This window comes from Dermacentor andersoni, chromosome 1 (genome assembly GCF_023375885.2).
Source record: "Dermacentor andersoni chromosome 1, qqDerAnde1_hic_scaffold, whole genome shotgun sequence".
NCBI classification, from domain to species: Eukaryota; Metazoa; Arthropoda; class Arachnida; order Ixodida; family Ixodidae; genus Dermacentor; species Dermacentor andersoni.
In genome coordinates, this window is record NC_092814.1 from 312,234,712 (window position 1) to 312,256,470 (window position 21,759).

The 21,759-nt window shown below is 44.1% G+C and overlaps 1 protein-coding gene across 1 annotated transcript; it reads right to left on the reverse strand.

Moving 5' to 3' along the window:
* Window positions 1–599: 599 nt before the first annotated feature.
* On the reverse strand, window positions 600–20,316 carry LOC129380882 (uncharacterized). Its single transcript, XM_055063053.2, has 5 exons — window positions 18,903–20,316; window positions 17,174–17,235; window positions 7,954–8,052; window positions 2,968–2,994; window positions 600–870 (listed from the first exon to the last, which is right to left on the reverse strand). The coding sequence occupies exons 1-5, from the start codon at window positions 18,985–18,987 to the stop codon at window positions 814–816; spliced, it is 330 nt and encodes a 109-aa protein (XP_054919028.1). The 5' UTR covers window positions 18,988–20,316; the 3' UTR covers window positions 600–813.
* Window positions 20,317–21,759: the final 1,443 nt, after the last annotated feature.

The following is a 21,759-nucleotide window of genomic DNA, read 5'->3' on the forward strand; positions in this document are numbered from 1 at the left end:
GGATTTGGAAACCCTCTTCTTTGCACGTTGTCAAGTAGAGTCTTTCTTTCGCGACTGATCGAAGCTCCGGCAGGACCAAATGAAGTGTTCTACGCCACAAATTTTCTGACGTTCTGTGCATAACGGAGATGTACAGTCAAGAGGAAAAATTTACGGGATGCGGTTTCCCCTTCAAATGTGAATTCCTGCACTGTTAAGGCATGAGATTTCGCATTTAATGAATCGCTGTGTGTAGGTGGCGAAGGCTATTGCATGCTGGAACATTTATTCCGAGGCTGTGTGACCACGCTTTGCGAGAATTCAGCTTCTTGGCTGATCCCGAGTCCCGTAAACCTTTGCGGTTGACTGTACGTCGCCCAGGTTTGAACGCCCATGCTGGAGTGCAAGGCGTTGCTGTCCTTTTTTTTTTTTTTATTGTCTAGAGTGGTTTCTGATCGGGTTAGCCACTACACACGGCTCATGTGGCGGGGTCCAAAGTGCTAGAGCTAAGCACCGTAAGTAAGCAATACTAAAAACAATGCGCCGTGCTCCTGCAAGAAAGCTGCTTTCATCACAATGAGGATAACTTGTGCGAGTGACAAAAAATGACAAATCTGAGCCTCAGGTCTCTTCTCTCTGTCCCTATTTATTCATGCTAAAAGAGAAATACCAACACTTCCAAGAAAAGGCAGGAAACAGTTTTCATAGTAACGAAAAAAACTCGGCGGATCCCAATGAAGGGTTTCATATGGGCAAAGTTTTTCTTGTTGCTACATGGTGAAAGCAATTTTATTGTGGCATTTCCTTTCGTGGAAGACGTCTTCATAGGCCATTTTAATGTTTATCGAGGCACACATTGAAGATCTCACGTATTTTCTCTAAGTCTTCTTTCTGAAACGGCGAAAAAGAGAGGAATCATCGTTTGGCATAGTGGAGTGCATGTTTGATGCTCTTCTATTTTCTGGGGACTTTTCCTTATCTTGCTTCCCTAATTCCATAAGCACTCGTATTTTATGACCAGAGGAAGGGAGCGGAAGGAGGGTGGCGGCCGTTGTCTTGCGCGGCAAGTCAATTATGCAGCCCTCACGCACAAATGTTGTTATACAGGAATTCTAGCCCTGAAATTTAAACTGCGTTGTGTAGCCGGCTCATGTAGCAAGTAAGGCAACTGAAAGGAAGAGCACGGGTTCTGTGCAACAAGATCACTCGTAAAAAAAAAAGAAGGTCCCCTGTTGACCTCTTGCCATAGTTTCCTTTAGAAGCTGTTTGTGTACTAAAGGTTGCACGAAAATTTTACGGGAAGCAGGATTCGGGATACCTCCCAATTCCAGTATGGCCCGCGCAACGAAGTCTGGAATTTATACGTAAGATATGTGCTTTATTTTAGACCAGAAATACTACGCCCCACTGAAATGCTGGCTGCATGCAGAATTCCAGCGCCGTAGGGCACGTAACCTAACGCAAAAGGAGCGACCGCTAGAGCCTCGCGTCTTCGAAAATAAAGGAAGAAAAAAAGAAGAATGGGAAATAATAAGTACGTGTGTTTTCATCTGCGACGGAGCTCATAACAGAGAAAGGTACAGTGCAACTGAAGAGACAGATAAGAACAACTAAACTGAGATGAACTAATATAAATGAGTCAGAAAAGTACGAAGCTAAAACGCAAATGAGCGTTTCACACTTTCATACTCAAAACAAAGCGCAGATGCGTAGCACTCTGAAACTTCGTGATTATTTCCTTCTCTGAACTGCCTTTTGCTAAAAAGAGAAGAGAGCGTGTTGGTTCAGTGTTTATATGCGCAAAAAAACATGCCCGTCCAAACAAAACAATGAATCACTGGATTCCTGCAAGCGCACATTTTTGTTGTTGCTGGTTGTTATAAATTTGCTGAGCTGGTGGCCCCTAATGCGGAGCGGATGCGGTGTTTGCGAGCGTCGTCATACTACATCCAAAGGCTTCCCGCACAGGTGAACCCATGGCGGGCATGCGAACCTTTCCAGGATTCCTTAATAGAGCCGCTCTTTCTTTCTATGATTTGTGGAAATTTAGTAAGATAACTCGCAATAAATAACGCCACAGAAAGGTCCGAAGCCAAAAGCACAAAAATTAGGCAAACTCCATCGACTACCCAGAAGTCCCACGCTGGCTCAACCGTCATGCTTGCAGTTCACATATAGGCGCTATAATGCCATAATTACCTCGAGTAATTTTTGTAGGAAACTCGAGGGGCCGACGTAAACTGCGGCGAGAATGCAACGGCCGACTCAAATAAAGGACACATGCCATATTTGTGGGCGAGGCTTGTCATTGCGATATATGGCAGAATTCGTTCGCAGCGTCTTCGAAAGCTGCACTGTCGCGGCGCGCAAGCGGAAGACTGGATGAACCTTGTTCTTTTTCGTCACGTGCAGGAAAGCAGCCACGCAGAACATAAGGTGCCTCAAAAGATTGAAGCTGACGTGGCCAAATGTGCTGTAGATACCTAGCGTTGGCGTAGTGGCTGTAGAGCTGACCATGAAAACCTAATTGGTTAATAATCAATTGATAACGGCGCGAGTATAGTACCGAAGGCTTTTTCAGGTTAGAGCTAACTAGTTATATGTTTGCTTTGAACGCACAGAAGGCTTCGATTAAACAAAGAAAACAATGAAAAACGGACCGTATATACAAAAAACGTTCTTATGTTATAAAGAACTGTTCGTAAGAGCAGATGCCCACAGTGATAATATTGGACCGATTATTAGTGGAGGCGGTCGGCCAGTGGCAACAAAAAGTTTTTCTTTTCTTTTTTTTGACATTCTGCTTCTGGTTTGTATTATCTGGGACATACTGTTTATGTGGATTTTAGTAACAGAAACAAAATATCTTCGTTTACTTTATATACTATCGGCTGCCTCGTTTAGAACCATCTGGAATAGCCCAATAAGCTTAGTTTATTGCACTGTATCGCACAAGTAAATGTGTAAAAAAACATTTCAGTGACTTACCGGGAGAGCTCCTTGCGCTCCTTTTTCCTGCAAGCGATTGAAAAAAGTGACTTTGAAACATGGCAGCTGTGCATATAGATGAGTACGTTCACGCGGTACCCGTTAGATCTAAATACCATTTTTTTTTGTTTTTTTTTTTTAGTTTTAAGAGCTGTACAGTCGTAACTTATGTTTTCTGCTCGTTTCTATATTCCTAACACGGTGATTTTTGTAATAGTAGTAGTAGCAGTAGTTGGTTGTGAATGGAGCTTAGCCAATTGGAATAACTCTCATGCTTTTTCTCGGACGCCATATGGAACGCCTGTATAGCAGCATATGACGCGTTTTACTTCATGCTTTGCGTGTTCTGATCCAGAATCTCGTTGAGCCCTTGCAGCCCACCCGCAACTGTACCACGAGTTACTGCACGACCCGCAAACGTACGATCATCATCATCATCATCCTTTATGTCCACTGCAGGATGAAAGCCTCTCCCTGCGATCTCCACCTTCCCCTGTCCTGTGCCAACCGATTCCAACTTGCGCCTGGGAATTTCTTAATCTGATCACCCCACCAAGTCTTCTGCCGTCCTCGACTGCGCTTCCCTTCTCTTGGCAACCATTATGTAACCCTAATGGTCCACCGGTTATCTAACCTACCCATTACATCGCTTGCCCAGCTCCATTTTTTCCCTCTTAATGTCAATTAGAATATCGGCTATCACCGTTTGCTCTCTGATCCACACCGCTCTTTTTCCGTGTTTTAACGTTACGCCTAACATTCTTCGTTCCATCGCTCTTTGTGTGGTCCTTTACTTGTTCTCGAGTTTCTTTGTCAACCTCCAAGTTTCTGCCCCATATGTTAGCACCGGTAGAATGCATTCATTGTACACCTTTCTTTTCATTGATAGTGGTAAGGTTCCAGTCAGGATCTGGCACTGTCTGCCGTGTGCCCGCTCCAACCCATTTTTATACTTTTGTAAGTTTCCTTCTCATGAACAGGGTCCCCTGTGAGTAATTGAACTAGGTAAACGTACTCCTTCACAGACTCTAGAGGATGACTGGCGATCACGAACTCTTGCTCCCTTGAAAGACTATTGAACATTCTCTTCGTCTTCTGCATATTAATCTTCAACCCCACTCTTACACTTTCTCTGTTAATGTTCTCAATCATTTGTTGCAATTTGTCCCCAGTGTTGCTGAACAGGTCATGTCATCTGCAAACCGAAGGTTGCTGAGATATTTGCCATTGATCCTCCCTCCTAAGCCTTCCCAGTTTAATAGCTTGAATACTTCTTCCAAGCATGCAGTGAACAGCACTGGAGAGATTGTGTCTGCTTGCCTGATCACTTTCTATATGAGTATCTCTCTGTTGTTCTTGGGGAGAATCAAGCTAGCTGTGGAATCTTTGTAGATATTTTCCAATATATTTCCGTATGTCTCCTGTACTCTTTGATTACGTAATCCCTGGCCTCTATGACTGCCGGTATCTCTAGTGAATCAAATCCTTTTCATAATCCGTGAAAGCCATATAGAGAGGTTGATTGTACTCTGCAAATTTTTCGATTCCCATATTGATGACATCAATGTGATCCATTGTAAAGTATCCCATCCTGAAGTGAGCCTGTTCCCTTGGTTGACTGAAGTCAAGTGTTTCCCTTATTCTGTTGGAAATTATCTTGGTGAATATTTTAAACAATATTGGAAGTAAGCTAATGGGCCTATAATTTTTGAATTCTTTAACGTCTGCCCTTTTGTGGATTAGTATAATGTTGGCATTCTTCCAGTTCTCTGGAACACTTGAAGTCGTGAGACATTTCGTATAAAGGGCCGCAAGCTTTTCAAGCATAATGTATCTTCCATCTTTGATTAAATCCACTGTTATTCCGTCTTCTCCTGCCGCTTTTCCCCAGTTCATGTCTTGCAAGACCCTCATAACTTCATCGCTAGTTATAGAAGGAGCCTCTGTAACCTGTTCGTTACTACTTAGAATGGACGCAGCGTGGCTACTCTGGGTACTGTACAGATCAGTATAGAATTATTCCGCTGCTTTTACTATACCTTCGAAATTGTTGATGGTATTACCCTGCTTATCTTTCAGTGCATACACTTTGGTTTGTTCTGTGCCAAGTTTCCTGCTCACTGATTTCATGCTGCATCCATTTTTTACTGCATGATCAGTCTTTCTCACACTATAATTTCGAATATCCTTTATTTTCTTTTTGTTGATCAGTTTTGTCAGCTCCGGGAATTCTATCTGATCCCTTGAGTTCAACACTTTCAGTCTTTGTCGTTTTTTTTATTAGGTCTTTTGTTACTTGGGAGAGTTTACCTACTGGTTGCTTTGGGGTGCGATCTTGTACGCGTTCCAAAATAGAACGGAGGCGGTTCGTTCTTTACATCACGAAATAGGCGGTATGTTCCGTTCCGTTCGTCCGATAGCAGACGACACGGAATCATTGACAGCAGATATCACGTCACAATTGACGTCATGGCGTTCGGCACGGTTCAAATTGACGAATCGTATTTGGCTCGGTGGAACGAACCGCCTCCGTTCTATTTTGGAACGCGTACAAGATCGCACCCTTGGTGCCTGCTTTTTCTGCTCTTTTTTCGAGCAGCCTTCGAGCGACGTAAGCGAGGCACAGAACGTGCGTGACTGCGTGCCACGTGGTTCTGAAATCGAAATTCACAGGTGCAGCTATCGAAGAGAACGCACCTGTGGTAGCAGTTCCGCAAAACGTCCCTGGGCTTGTTGACAACTAACTCGACAGCGGGAAACATGTCCAGGCGCAGCCGTATACCTTGTTTTATATTTTCATTTGTGCACGTACCTGCGGTTTCGCGCTCTCGAGATAATTGTCAACAAGCCCAGGGACATTTTGCGGCACTGCTACCACGGGTGCGTTCTCTTCGATCGCTGCACCTGTGAATTTGGATTTCATGACCACGTGGCACGCGGTCACGCGCGCTCTGTGCCTCGTTTACCTCGCTCGAAGGCTTCTTGCGGTCGGGAGAGCTAAAAGACAGTATAGGCTTCGGCGCCTTGCATCTGTTATGCGCAAGACCCGCCGTGGTTGCTCAGTGACTATGGTGTTAGGCTGCTGAGCACGAGGTCGCGGGATCGAATCCCGGCCACGGCGGCCGCATTTCGATGGGGGCGAAATGCGAAAACACCCGTGTACTTAGATTTAGGTGCACGTTAAAGAACCCCAGGTGGTCGAAATTTCCGGAGTCCCCCACTACGGCGTGCCTCATAATCAGAAAGTGGTTTTGGCACGTAAAACCCCATAATTAAATTAATTAATTAAATTGTTATGCGCAAGCACTTGCGGGACTCAACAGTTCGCGTTTTTTTTTAACGTATACGGAGATGCAAACACGTGACCGGATAGGGCGCCACCTGGTGCTTCGTGCTAAACGTGTACAAACTAAGGCAATTAATTAGTACACCTCGTGCCCTCCCTTTGTTGACCCGCCTCATCAGGCCTACGGAGGCCATAATTGCCGAACCAGCTCGAAATTCGGCCCCGCAGTCTCTCATAACTTGCGAGTCGAGTGAGTTTAGAGGAAGCTAGAGAATGGTTATAATTAACCACTTATTTCGGTTCAACTATACCGAGAGCGCACGTATCAGGACAATTCGCACTGAAGTGGGATCCACGGGTGCCGCCATGTTTGGCAAAGCCATTTCTTAGCCCACGAATAACGTATGAGCATTCGTAAACCACAGAAACCCCAAGAGCGTACGGAGCATGTGCACTGGTGACAAGACTATTTATTTAGGAACGTAAGGCGTTTATGTTTCCTTGCCAAAACTATTCTGAAGCAATCTAACGACGGGCCTCCTAAATGTACGTACATTATTTTTCTACAGTCAATCGCTACGGCTCGACACAAAAGGCCGAGGTGATTCTCACCGCAGCGCCATCTGCGAAAAGCAGAGGAACACTACGCGTACTCTGCGCCAACACTTGCGCGTGAATCATCTCCAATGATGCCTCTATCATGCAGCTCGGCGTGGTGTCCCTTGGATGAGCGATACAATGCATTCGCCTTGCTCCCCTTGCCTGACACGTTTTGTATACCATTTGGAGCGAACGTTTTAGTTTATTTGGCAAGCGGTAATTTAAAGGGACACTAAGGAGAAACACCGAATCAGTATCTTTGAATAATCCTTCTTGCATTGATTTCGTGGTACTTGGTTGATTATTTAAAAAAAAGTTATGGTCAAAATGCTATTTTTGAATTTCGCACCAAAACATCGGGGCCAGTGCGTCATTGTGACGTCACGGATTGCAAAAAGAAAGATCTATTTCTTTCTTTTGCATTTTGGCCGTTGTGGTTCAGTAAAAGTTCTTGAAACGATCGAAGTTCAATCTCTGGCCCCTTTAGAATACAATGCAGTCCATTTTTACCGGTCGTTTTAGCTAGGCCAGAGCAGACAGAGCCAATATCCATGGCGTCATGGCTAGCTGATGCGGGAATTTCCAGACGGTGTCGCCACAAGCCTTTCGCTTATGCATCTTTTCGCGGTAAGGGGGGAATTTTTCGTATTGTAGAAGAGTATTTTACTAGCCCAGCTCAAATAATTTTCTCTGTTTTGTCACTTTAAAAACTGTGAGAAATGTTGCGCGACGAACGTAGCTGAAGAAATCCTTCAGCTACGTAAGCTGGAGCGTGAGTTGATTTCTTCAGATCTTCAGATGAACGAGCCGATGAACAGCTACTTCCGTAAACGAAAACAAATGCAGGCGGTCATGCCTGAACAACGTTGAGGTTTAAAACTGGGACACTAGGGCGCCACGGTTAGGAACACCATGCAAGATGCAGGACATTCTTCTGCACTTCAGGATGTTAATTCTAGTCGCACAAGGACATCGAACTTTCGCTGTCTTGACGTGTAACGCAATATAACTAAAGAGTAGAAAAAGAAGCAAGCACGCAATACACGCAAGCACGCTTACGTGTAGTAAGCATATCTTTGAGAATCCCGACTCACACTTACCAGAGAACCATTGAATTCCGTGCACACTTTCTTGATTCCGCATTCTAAGTCCTCACCGCAGTGCAAAACCTTTCCGATAGCGTTTAGCTTGGTCGTCACCTATAATAATAATAATAATAATAATAATAATAATAATAATAATAATAATAATAATAATAATAATAATAATAATAATAATAATAATAATAATAATAATAATAATAATAATAATAATAATAATCAAAGGTGTTTATTAAAGTGCCCAGGAACAACCTCGAGGGTGTTGGTGCTGGCGCACTCGGCAAAACAATGCGAATGAAGAACAATGCAAGCTCACACACACATACACACATACACATGCGCGCACTCATAAGAAAAAAGAATAATAACTTCGCGAATACAGATTTTATCAGGGCATAAAATGTGTACACGAAGAGAATACAAAGCAAAAGTGCAGAAACAGAAAAGACGATTACAGAATAACGGAACACACAAAAGATATGAGTTTTTGTTCAGGTATTGAAATACCTCTGCAACTCCTTTCAGGAAAATATTAAACTTAGGCATGAAGACATCCAGGCACCCTGAATGTACGTTATATGTCGCCTGCACTCTAGATAGAGGGTCACAAAAACCTGAAGGCCGAAAGGCGCTCTGTTTCCTTGTGCCTTTCTGCGGAATGTAAAAGCGCACATTAGAAAGCAAGTGCGAAGAGCATATTTTTCCGTGTATTAATTTGTGAAGAAAAGAACATCCGATTTATTGCGTCCGCAGGTGAGGGTAGGTAACGTGAGTGTCTGTGTTAGCTCTATGGAGATGGAAGGCTTTTGACAGAATCGATGTTTCAATATAGATGTTAACTTTTTTTTGCACATTTTCGAGAAGTTCAGAATTTGACCTACAAGTGCTGCCCCAAACCACGGAGGCGTAGTCAAGAACTGGAGGGCATACGCGCTTATATAAAGTTACAAATGGCCCAGGTTGTTTGAAGTCTCTCGTCACCCGACATACTGTGCCGATCGTTCGGAGTGTATGCTACCTCATCTGTTGAGCGTGGAGCGAAAAACTCAGAGCTATCGAAGCACACTCCAAGGTCCTTCGTTCCCTGAGCTTTTGGCAGGAGAATGTTTTTAACGCTAAAAGTCGTGTTCCACGTAAAGCTTACAAGTTTTGTTTTTGATGCATTTACGACCAGCTTGTTTTCAGCGCACCATGACGCAAAAGTTGCAATGTCCTTCTGAAGAGCAGCACAATCATTAACATTTTTTACCGCTTTGAAAAGTTTCGCGTTATCAGCATATAACAAAATATGTATAATTCTGTTCTGTACTTGCAGTGCATTACATGTGTTGTGTGTTTTGGCTGTACAAAATATCTGACTTTATATATGCGTACGTGGACTGAACTAATGCACAGAACTTTGCGACTGATGTACTGTTGGACTGTATATTTTTTATTCATCCAGTGTTCTACTGAGTGCCATATTTCGTGTCACTATTCTCCCTTTTTACGCAAAATTGTTTCCTTTGCCAAGTGACAAGGAGTAGCCGGTACCACCATAAAGGCGCCAACCTCTCCTAATATTCACTTCAATAAAAAAAAAACACTGAAGAGTTTTGAATGACTGTCGAAACATCGTTAATAAACAGCGAGAAAAGAAAGGGCCCAGGACAGACCCTTGAGTAACTCCACTTGCAACCGCATAAAGTTCTCACGTCTGACCATTTACGCTAACGTAGCAGTACCGGTCGCGTAGGTAGCTTCTTATCAGCGCTGCGATAGAGTGGTGCAGATCAAGTTGTGACAACTTTTTAAGGAATATTTTGTGGCATACGACATCAAACGGCTTATTGAGGACAAAATAAATGACATCCAGCTGTTCATTCTTATACACTGCTTGAGAGTCATGCATCATGAAGGTAACAATGTTGGTAGTTGTGGAGCATCCCGATATGAAACCATGCTGCTGAGCAATGATAGCATTTTTATAGAGGATGAAATTATTCAGTGCAGAGTTAAGTCGAATAACTTAGATGCTGCGCATAGGAGAGAAATAGGCCTGTAGTTACTCGCAGCAGTTTTTACCACTGACTTAAAGAAGGGAACGACCTGCGCTGTTTTACAAGCCTTTGGGAATGTGTTCGTCGTTAAAGCAGAATTAAACATACAAGTAGGCACTGGAACAAGCAATGACCCGTAAGTCTTAATCAAACCAGGTGGAATGTTATCAGGAACACACGAAAAAGACGGTTTTAAGCGTTTTATGCTCTTAAAGACAAGTTCCTCTGAGACCAATAGACTTGAATCCAGGGTGGGTGATTGGAAAGCTCACTAACTCCATAGCTGTAATCTTCACCGTACGCAGACCCGAAGTGCAGGGCGAAGGTGGCCGCGACGTCAGGGACAGGTTGGCCGTCGCCACTAAGTAGAGAGATATCTTCTTTCGTATTGCTTGATGACTGTTCGCGAACGCGAATAATAATAATGATAATAATAAAATAATAATAATAATAATCTTTATTACAAATAAGGAATTTGTACGGATATCTTTGCTAGGTCTGCCGAAGCCTTCCGTGCAGTAGCGTACCAACAATCTTTCGAGTTTGGGGAAAGTCAACCCCCCCTCTCTCTCTCCCTCTCTCTCCACAGATATATATATATATATATATATATATATATATATATATATATTGCAAATGGATCCTCGCAGTGCGTGTGCCACCTGGGACCGCTCTGTCGCCGCTACTCTGTCCACATTGACGCCCCTCGACAACAACGGCAGCTGCACTACCCTGCATGTAATTTACCCTTTGACTTCTGCAGTACATGTTTGTTTTTCGTATGCTTTACCACAAGGCCCGACACTGAGGGCGCCTTTCAAGGGGAGCGGAGTTCAGGTTAGCGGCCACAGACCAATAAACGATGACACGTGCTTTAATTTAATGTGTTAATGACATGTTAATTTGCTGGAAAATATTCATTGGAGGTTCACGTTCACGACTGGGCAGAGAATGCATACTCAAAGCGGGCCCAGGTGGCACGTACACTGTAATGTTCGCCTCCCTTGCGGATTACCCTATTGCCATTGCAATAAAAAAGGCTGAAAAATGGATCAGTTAGAGTTATCCTTGTCATCGATAGATCTAGTTTTCAATCGTACATTATGAATCGTTACAGTCTAGTGTTGTCAACATTTTAGGAAGCGTGTCACTGAAGTTAGACAAATAAAGTCAATAAAACTCTCGCTATAACTGTGAAGCGGAATTTAAGAATGTAGGTATTTTGAATAGTATAAGCTAGCATGAAGTAAATAATTTACCTAGACGTGTCATGTTGGTCTGACGTTCGTGGAACTGAAGGAAAATGCTGGATTTGCCAACATAGTATAGAGGTTTAGTAATGTATTTACTATAGGATAGGCGAATATCTAAGTTCCGAATACGAATAGTTGGTGTGTAATTTTTTATTCGTATTCGAAAATGAACTATTCGATATTTTCCAATATAACAACTAACCAAATATTTCCCAACAAACGACTGTTCAAACCGGGTTACTGTCCTTCACCTGCTGAATAAGGTATCGCAAATTATAATTATCGAAAGTGAAACAGCGACAATGTTTTCAACGCAATGCAGAAACCAAATCGGTAATACAAGCTTTGTTTTCCATTTTTCGGGACCCGCCGTGGTTGATTAGCGGCTATGGTGTTGGGCTGCTAAGCACGAGGTCGCGGGATCGAATCCCGGCCACGGCGGCAGCATTTAGATGGGGGCCAAATGCCAAAACACTTGTGTGCTTAGATTTAGGAGCGCGTTAAAGAACCCAGGTGGTCCAAATTTCCGGAGTCCGCGGACACCACGGCGTGCCTCATAATCAGATCGTGGTTTTGGCACGTAAAATCTCATAATTAAAAATTTTTTGTGGTGGAAGTTTTGCACTGCTTAACACTCCTTTGATTAGATCTTGTATAGATACTGGATACCTAAGACTGCATGAACGTGGGAACTGTCGTCGTCGCCGTAGCACAATATGTAGTGCAACGCACGCGTAATGCAGAGATTGTGGATTTGACTCTCACAGTAAGCGCCCCCCCCCCCCCCCCCAATTTCAGTTTTCGTACATTTCCCATTAGCTTCTCATTTTTGCACTTCAATGAGAAACTACAACTAATTTACCCTATGCTTCCCGTTTCTTCATTATCTGTTGTTTTCATATGGTTCTGACTAAAAAATACGTACGAGCGCTTTTACAAAACTGGGCCTCTTGGTTCCCCTTCTTTTCGTCAAATACGTGACAATCGGCTATATTGTGATTATGGCCTACCAATTAATCTTTCTTCCAGCCTAGTCATGTAGCAGTTTTATCTCTTACGTTACAGGCTATACAGGCGTTACAGGCGTTACAGGCTATGTATTCTGTCTAGGGCACGCAAATACCTCCTTAGCCTTTTATTTTGCTTTTCCATAACTTCTGATATTTTTTTCAGCAACTATTTATTATGGGTTTTTGAAAAGTTGGTCAGTTTCGAATGCCTGTCATTCTTAGAAAGCTTGTTTGCCACCAGGCTTAAAGGTGTCAAGCGGCTATTCGGGTAGTTCCTTTCATGACTGTTGTGATCTTGTGTTTAAAACGATCTTAATTGTGCGTGATAGCTGACTGTCTATTCAGTGCAAGTGTGTTCCTAATCATACTGAGACAAACATTCCTGCTGTAAATGTGTGCGTCTGCGTTTGTCTATTCGATATTCGATGCTTACTATTCGTATTCGATTCGTATTTGAAAAAGGCGATATTCGATCGCCTGCCTCTAGTATTTACATACTAGATCATGACAGCTCAAATGATTCATTCTCTTCAGATTGGAAGGATACAAATACAGCACGATTCAAAAGAACACAAGCAACGTAGTCTTCCTGGCATGCATTTAGTCTGCATATTATCGTCAAATTTCTTGTGCTCGTCAACATTCGTGGTAGCAGAACTGTATTCTGTGGAACGCACTTGGCCGCATGTTGTTAATATGACAATGACAATTACCCGAGCTTTGTACAGGTTAAATACCATATTTTCGCCCTTGATCTAGCTGAAAGCCACCGTGAAGTTCTGATTGGTCCGAAAGGCGTGAGAAACGGAAGGCGATTTGTTCAGTCGCGCGTGAACGAGCTAAGCCGTTCCGATATTCACGCTTTTACGCAGTCGATACGTCTTATTCATCTGCTGTGTTCGAAATCTGAGCAGAAAACTTATTCCACTTGGTTTTGGTAAATTAATTATAAGACCCGCTTGCCAAGCGTCTACCAATCGAATGGATTTAGTGACACCGCTGAACCCTCAGCGTTTAAACGATGCGGGTTCACATAAGTTTTGTAATATTCAATTATATTTATGTTCAATAGGTATTGTAAATAACAAATAAACTTCAATTTTGTGACCACAATGTCAAGGCTATTGTGACCACTGTGCTGTGATGCACTATCACAATGTGAAGGTAACCGTTGGTTCATCATGGTCACGGAGCCTATGCCTCGAACAACGAGCTTCGGCCACTTGCATGTGGCTTTTGAATATCAAAGCGCGCTCTCGAAGGCCATTTTCCAAGCAATCTTTCTAACTTATAAGTTGTCAAAATATCACTAACTGCTCATTCGTCACAAAAAAATCACTGATTGCTAAATAGCAAATTTAGGCGTTCACAGACAAAAAAGTCACTAAATCTAGGTTTAAAATCGCTAAAATGGTAACACTTATAAAATACCGGTAAATTATAAAAGCAAATTTAATTTTGTGTTTTCAAATATGGTTAGGTTAGACGTCCACAACAAACACGGGGTGATGGAAATGATGGTAGACTAAACTTGTTTCGGACAGCCTAGCGATAGCTTTCTCAACAATGCAGGCTTGCAAGGCACCTCCCGCAGGCGTCATGCACCGCAAAATACCGAGTAACGCACGTGGAAGTGAGGCCCGAAATCAGGGGACACGTAATAAATAAATCGTAACTATGTGAGCCCAATTCTGAGAGAAAAGTTGGCATCAGCTGTTGTTTTGTTATATTTGTGCAGTGTGCAGCTGACAGTGCCCACTTTCACAAGTGTGTGTGCGTAGGGGGGGGGGGGGGGGGCTGATAAATGGCCTACTTTTCCTTTTCAATTCTTATTGTGGGGGGAGGGGTACCCCTCCCCCCTAACCAGTAGATACACCTATGACAAGCATGGTCACACGCCCGTACAGGCAACTATAAACCTATCTCACTCGATGACCACAAGCACTCGCTGTCACAACGCTCACGTGACGAAGACCGCTGGCAGCGAGAAGCGAACGCTTCGTGCTGCCCCAGTTTCACCACGAGAACACATTTCACGACCAAATAAGTGAAAGCAGTCTTGAAAGTTCTGGGAACCTCAATTTCACTATTGAGGTTCATTTACACTATTGACAGACCAAGTAGCCCAAATCAATGTCTAGCTCAAGACTTGAAAGACTACTGCCGACTTGCAGAGATGGGGAAATTTACGGACTGTTACCGAGTAGACACTGTGTGCTATATAAATACCAGTGATGAGCGCGCTGAAGAAACAATGTGGCCGAGACTCCACGTGCAGCTGGTGGAGAGGCCAGACCGCCATTATCGGTGCTTCAGTTCACTTTCTGTAGACCTGAGTGATCTTGGTTGGGACTCTAGGCGCATATATTCCCGGGTTTCAAAAGTGGGGGGTGGCGGGGGAGGGTAAAATGACCTACTTTGCCCCCCCCCCTTCCATTCCTGAGAGTGGGGGGTTAAGTGCCCCCCTTACGTACTTGTTTTCACACATAACACTACACACAGGCCAGTTCAGGTGCTGACTCATCCCCCGGCTTCGCGTTTACGACTGTGTTCACTTGCGTTCGAAGTTATTATTCACTGCATGTCGACACTGCTCCTCTTGGCGTTTCAGGACGAAGCGATCAACACGCCTCTTACGTCTGCGCTCGGTGTATACTGACCATGGTTGTCCCGGGCAGCCTCGTTTTGCACAATCTCTGGAACCGCTTCATCCTATCGATACATGACAGAATGACATACAGAGGCTAATAAAGCTAACTACAGCTACCACAGGCCAACGAGGATAGTTCGAGCCTTTGACACTTCGTGATCCGTCGTGCAAGTCAGCAGCCCGCCCCCGCAAAAAGGGGGGAATGGGTGCGAAGAAAGCTTCGCTTCTCAAATGATTAACCCGGAGGACGTCCTCCAACTTAAGTTAGATCTATTACAACTTTCTGAGTGATGCGTACTCGGCAGGTGGATCAATAGAGAGATAGAGAGAGAGCAAGAGAGATAAAACGAAGGCAGAGATGTTAACCAGTCAAAAAACCGGTTGGCTACCGTGCGCTGGGGGAAGGGAGAAGGGGAATATAAAGAATGGAGAGAGCGAGAGAGAGAGAGGGTAGAGAGACGTGCAACGAACAGGACTACGGAGTCAAAGGCGTTCGCAAAAGCCCGATGTCCTCAGAAAGCTGAAAAGTGCCTTCACTGCCTCCTGAGCCGATGATCGGTGTGCTAGTATTGTCTGTTCATTCAGAAGACGATCATCTAGTTTCCTGAATGCCTTTAAAGGTGGATCAAAACGTGAACAAGACAATGAATGTAATATTTATAAACAGCCCCAACCGTTCTTCTACGACCTATAAAATAAAGTACGTAGTCATTGGTTTTGTACTCTCGCTGTAAGAGTGGATGCCTTGCCGGAGTGCAAGTAATAAACATCGCTGCGTTGCTAAAGATGGTGCCAATTTTCGTATTTCCAACTTATAAGAAACAAGAAAAATGGGTCAAGAGGCACTTCACATTTATTTCAAAGAGTGCGCGTTGGGTAGGCCTACACTAAACGTATGCTCCCTCCGTTGAAAGAACAAGAGAGAAAAAAAGGTCCAAAATGTAGTAACGCTGTCGGGACCATAACAGTAGACAAAACCATTCCGATTATCGAGCCTAGTGACTCAAAGCCAAATTCGGGCTATTAGGGACGCCGTGTATTATAGCACCCCCGATTAAGTTCTGCCACTGTGGTTTCTTAAACGTGCACGTAAATCTGAGTGCGCGATCTACCGTTTTTCTTTTTCTTCCTTTGGGCCGTCGCCATCGAAATGCGACCGGCGCGGCTGGTAATTGAACCGGCGACCTCGTTCCCAGCCGCAGATATACTTAACTACTCAGTCACCGTGGCGGCTATATGAATAAACAACGTTCGTAGCATTAGTGGCATTTACGTAGCTACTTGGGTGGATATGAATCAGTTGCCCCGATCAATTTAACATTCACAATGCTCCACTGACTGAAGGGATACTGAGATGAAAATGGAGGCTTACAAAGAACGTTACAGTATAAGAAATGGCTCTGTCTGAGGAGCGGTAACTCTCACGAATAGTTGAGCCGAAGCTTAAGAGGAAAAGCTAACTGAGCTACATAACGGAAATGAACAAAAGTTACAATGTCAGAAGGATGATAAAGATTGATCGGGACATGAGGAATAAAGTTGGCTTGAGAAGTGCTGGAAAGACACTCTGAAGCGAGATGACATATTCAAGAAGTTGAGGAATTAGGGTGCAGGTGATGTAGGCGCAGTTGAAGAAGAAGAATATAAAAAACTGAGACGCAATGTTGAAATGTAATAGAACAGGATGAACAGCCAATAAAAACATTTCATTTGCAGATATATTTGTCAGATATGTTTCCTCTTTATATGAGACAAGCCACACAGGTATGTTTTTGCATTGAAATAAGAAATCAATTGGCGAAAAAAAAAGAAAAGGAAGTAATCATAGAAAGAGTACGATAAACACTAAGTGATCATCGAAGGACATGGTCACCAGAAACGTCTAAATCATTGTTTATTCACTTATTAAAGGAAATTCACTCCACAGATATCCTTCTTCTGCGTCAAAGAAAGGACACAGTCCAGAAACTGCCGTAGTTAGTAATAAAACAGGCCATGCCTCGAACTCTTCTATAATTGGATATGCAAACCACCTGTACGAGCCGAACAGCTGACTTTAGACACAAGAAAACCGCTCACGTTCATGGAACGCGATTGCTTCTTTCATGCGAGTTATGATGGTCGATGTGCCCACCACTAGGCTTTACAAGCGGATTGTTTTGCCTCGTCATAACGAATAGGCATGATCATCTTTTCTGCTTACGGCACGACGAGCAGGGCGATGGAAATTCAAATTCAGGGCCACAAGAAAGCGCGAAGTGCACGTACCTCAGTTCCACTTTCTTCCTTAATACATGATATCAGAGCTTTGAGACCGTTGTCGTCCAACCCTGCAAGTTGGTCGAATAAAGAAATCAAATCAACGTCGTTATGACAAGCAGGTGGCACCAAACCTTTGTTCCCCGATTCGGCGCTGGGAATTTTATGACATATTTTGTTTTGTTTTGAGAATTAGTGTTTAGCAATAGCAAAACAGGCGTTTTTCAATTTGTGTGGATATTTTTTTTGAATTATAATTGAAAGCGTGTATACTTGAGGTTGGCATCATGGATGATGCCAGGTGCTCCTTCGCGATTAGCGAAACATTGTTGGCAAGGATTAATAATAATAATAATAATAATAATAATAATAATAATAATAATAATAATAATAATAATAACAATAATATAGTTCTAGGGTCATAGAAGCATCAGAAAAGGCCATTTCACACTAAAACGCGAAATTTCCGCTGCTAGTCTTGAAAGTTTGTGAACAAAACAAATAAAAATAAAACTGGAACGCTGTTCGTGGTGAATTTTTGTTGTTGTTGCCTTCTTTCGCGTATGAGATTGCCAACGGAAACGTGCATTTCTATCTTTTTGTCGCACATCTTCCATTGCAAGTCACATCTCGCGAGAATAATGCGTCACTTGTCTCCGTGTTCTTCGCCCTTGAAATCACGAGAGACAGGACCTGGTGTTAGTGTCGGTGCCCGTTGTTGCGGCTTAGGGTGGCGTTAGGGCAACGAATCTACCAAGCCCATCGACGGCTACGTCAGGTTGTAGGAATGAAGGAAGAAGGGTTTATTGGCTTAGTTACATGGCTCCAGTTACGTAAGCCCACTCCATGCAGGAGCAAGTTAAACGTCCAAGTTCACATCAGTATACCCTCTGTCTCACTACACAAAAAGTACTTGCTTTTGATACCGTCGTCTTCCCTAGGCGAGTCGACTAGGGAACCTGAAGACTGTCTAGCAGTAAATCACAGCCGTCTAATCGGTTGCGATACCCCGCCCATGCTCGCAACGCTCCGCAGTAACGCAGCCTCCGAAGCTATGGAATAAGCGGTCGGACAGCAGCCTGCGAATCCAAGGTCGCTGTTGTCGTTCGGTAGCGTTGGATGGTGGCCCCCTTTCATAATTAGTTCAGACTCACAAGTAATGGTGGGGGGGGGGGGGGGGGGCGTAGTGGCTTTTTGTGGACCCGTCAATAGTCAGTGTTCACGCTTACGTTGGCGTCTGGATAGGTGCTAATGGATAGGTGGGGGTTAGCCTCATGGCAAACATCTAATTAACTACTAATCCAAGATCGCCGTCGTTGTTCGGTAGCATTTAATGGTGGCCACCCTTATCGTTAGTTCAGGCTGTCAGGTATAGTGACGGGGGTTGTGGCCTTTTGTGGACCCGTCAACAGTCGGTGTCCACGCTACGTTGACGTCTGGATAGGCGCTGACGGATGGGTTGGTGTTTGCCTCGAGACAAACGTCTAATTAACGCCTTTGTGGCGTTGAGACGTAACGCTGCAGTACAGACTTTTGGGCTGCCAATGCGCAGTTATTTTGACACGGCCAGGGGAAGGACATAAAAGGCTGAATTAAAGCGCGGGGTCGCTAGTCCGCCAGTCCGTGTATGAGGGCACATTCTGGATCAAGGCAAGCACGACTCATGCTTTAGGAGATATACTTCGTTTCTATCACAATGCATAACTTATAGTAAACTTATAAAAGGCGCACGACTCACTGCAGCTTCTGGGGAGTTGGCTGGGTTGGGCCCCGACGATGCTTAGGAAAGCGACGAGCAGGAAGCAAGAGAGTGTCGTCTTCATGGCGCTTCGTTCCCGTTGGGTCTAACCTCCTTGTCGGGGCCGAACGCAGAACGGCTCGTTTATAAGCCCACGGAGCCGGCACTATCGCACGCTAAACAGTCATCGCCGGTCTGAACGATAAACGAATAACAACAGCCGCGAAACGCTAGAAACGCGTTGGAACTAGACACCACCCACGAAGCTTGTGCGAAAACTGTCCACTCAGCATATTTGCTACAACCGATAGCATTTCTTGGGGCGCGCCAGCTTTCAGTCAGCTGAATGTCTGCCTTCCTTGGCAGAGGAGGGTCGGCGAGGGTCGTCTCTGTTCGTGAGCGGCACCAGCCTGTACCTTGCCCAATTGGCGAATAGCCGTAGAAGTCTACAGCTACACAGGAAACTCACGCCAGTATTACAGACACGCTGCTAAAGCAAAAATAAATGAATAAACATAATAAATAAGGAAATAAATAAACAAAAAAGAAAGATTAAGAAAAGGTAAGCAATGAGAAACGCTGCGACGGCTAAACAACGTGGTATAAAACGTCAGCAGCCATTCTGCATCAGGTTTCAAGGTATATAGATTACCTTAAAGGCGCCAGTTAACGGTAGCCCGTACTGAAGGATGCAGCTGCTGGAACTGTTTTCACATGGAATGAAAAAAAAAAAAAAACGAGCATAAATGTGCGAGCCCCTGATGTACAGTAAAATTATTCGTAAAGTAAGAAGTCTGCTTTCAGGGATTACGTGGTGGAGTCTGTGGCGCTATAGGTGAAATGTGTCCACTAGGGGCAATACCAAAGAATGCATTCAATTCACGTAATAACGTTTTTTTTTCTTACGTGGAAAACGCCAGTCGCTTGAGTCAGATACGTTAACTTTCTATCACGAGATAAATAATGAGGATTATTTGGCTGTTACAAGGCATCTGGTTGCGAAAGGGACACGGTTGGACAACTTATAGGCGTGGAGTGTGGCTTAAAGAGATATTCGCTTTATTATAACGGAGAAACGGGTGCCATGAGCATACGTATGACTGTTCATGCAGGTGTGCCATGTTGCCGAACATCGCAGACTCGCTGCTCATACAAGTTTATTCTTTAGTGGGGGACGAATAGAGAGTCAGATATATCTCTGCTTGCTTGTAAAAGAAACATCTGCGGTGATGGGTGCGTGATAACCTTTCTTTTTGGGGCAGCCTAGTCAGCCCGGTCAGAGCTCTTCTCCTTTGTTACTTGTCTGTTCTTTTTCTTTCTTTTTCCTCGCAATTTTATTGTAAAGTAGAAAAGGTTGAGCAAGGACAGGGGACTAGAGAATAAATTATGGGATGCGGTCCTGCACCTCGGGATATAGAATGCAAGTGATGAAGGCAAAATAAATGAGTGGAGTTGCGCCACTGCGCCGCCTCGATGGACGCAGTGTTTCAAGTAAGTCCGTAGTCGTTACGGAGCAGAGCAGGATCTTGCAATTTTACTGTGAAAACATTTACTCGATGCCAGCAGGCTGGAACCTTCCAATCAGAAAGCGCAGAGTCGTTTGGCTTATCAAACACTGAAGGGAGCACGTATCTCTGCACACAAGACCGAGAGAAGTCAGTGCTGAGATTTGTGATCGCTTCACGAACTGCACTTTCAACTGTGCCAGTTCGAGAAACAATGTAGAAGGCCGATAAGTTAAAGGTAGGTAGGCAGAATACGCAACGACAAGTCTATAAGTACAATTAAGGCTAGGCGAACAACTATGACGCGCGGTATACAGAAATGTCCTGAGTCTTTACTATCCACCGAGTCATGTCTTTAGTCGAGCGTCGCAGAACAGGGCTATACGATGTTTTTGAACACATGACGCATATATGACACAGAGGCGTTGATTCCCATTGCCGCAGACATGACCGCATGAGTAACTGTCTACACGCGTCCTGTCTATATGTTGAGCGCTGGACCTCGCTATCAAGAAAGCATCCCAGGCTTGCGCTTTTCCCGGAGCAGAACGTTTCCGTGTCGATGTAATTAGCAATGTGGCATCACTGCAAGCCACGGCATAATAGGTGTTGGGTGTCTACGCATGATGTGTAGGTTCTGATAATTGCGCAGGTCTCTTTGTTTTTGAGCTATTCTCGATATGTTCTTGTCAGGGTCTCACACTACACACTTGGCCAGAAGCGGATCACTACGACGTATTCACAATTATGTTGCAGATTCAGCACGTTTATCCAGAGAAATGCCAAATAGTGCATGGAGACACCACTCAATGTTCAAAGGCAATCTTGGTAGCTGTGCTAAGTGTCTTTCCACTGACCTGCTTCCGGCTGAGCATTATTCGTATTCATGATTGTACTCTTCCTTAACGGCTCATGGAAGTGAGAAGCGATAATACCAAGTGTATAATAACATTCTAACGCAAGCTCGCTGCGAAATCCGTGAATCTTGAGCGAAGCACCACCTTCAGCATTGACAACAGGAGAAATACGGGCTAACCAACTTCACTGCGCTAGATGATGCGTGAGACTGGAGCAATACACTGAAAGAACTGGACGCGCCTCAGCCCACCATAGAACGAAATTTCCAGCGAGCATTGAGAAAAATATTGAACCATCCAGTGGACACAATGACACCGTTTAAAAAGAAGAAATCAGGCAGCTCTTCTTCGCAAAACACACTGGTATTTGAAAATACTCTGGTGGAAAATTGTCTTATACCTCGCGAATCATATCACCATGGGTTCTCCGGCGGCAGCCGCCCTCAATAACGTCGCACCTCTCTTCGCCGGCGGTGAAGACACGCCAATACGCAC

What these genes read in the sequence shown, in the direction of transcription:
- LOC129380882 (XM_055063053.2), bottom strand. Translation starts at nt 18,987, where the DNA reads ATGAAGACGACACTCTCTTGCTTCCTGCTCGTCGCTTTCCTAAGCATC. An exon ending in AGGAAGAAAGTGGAACTGAG is followed by an intron (nt 8,053 to 17,173) that starts GTACGTGCACTT and finishes TTATTATTATAG; the next exon opens with GTGACGACCAAGCTAAACGC. An exon ending in CGGAATTCAATGGTTCTCTG is followed by an intron (nt 2,995 to 7,953) that starts GTAAGTGTGAGT and finishes AATCGCTTGCAG; the next exon opens with GAAAAAGGAGCGCAAGGAGC.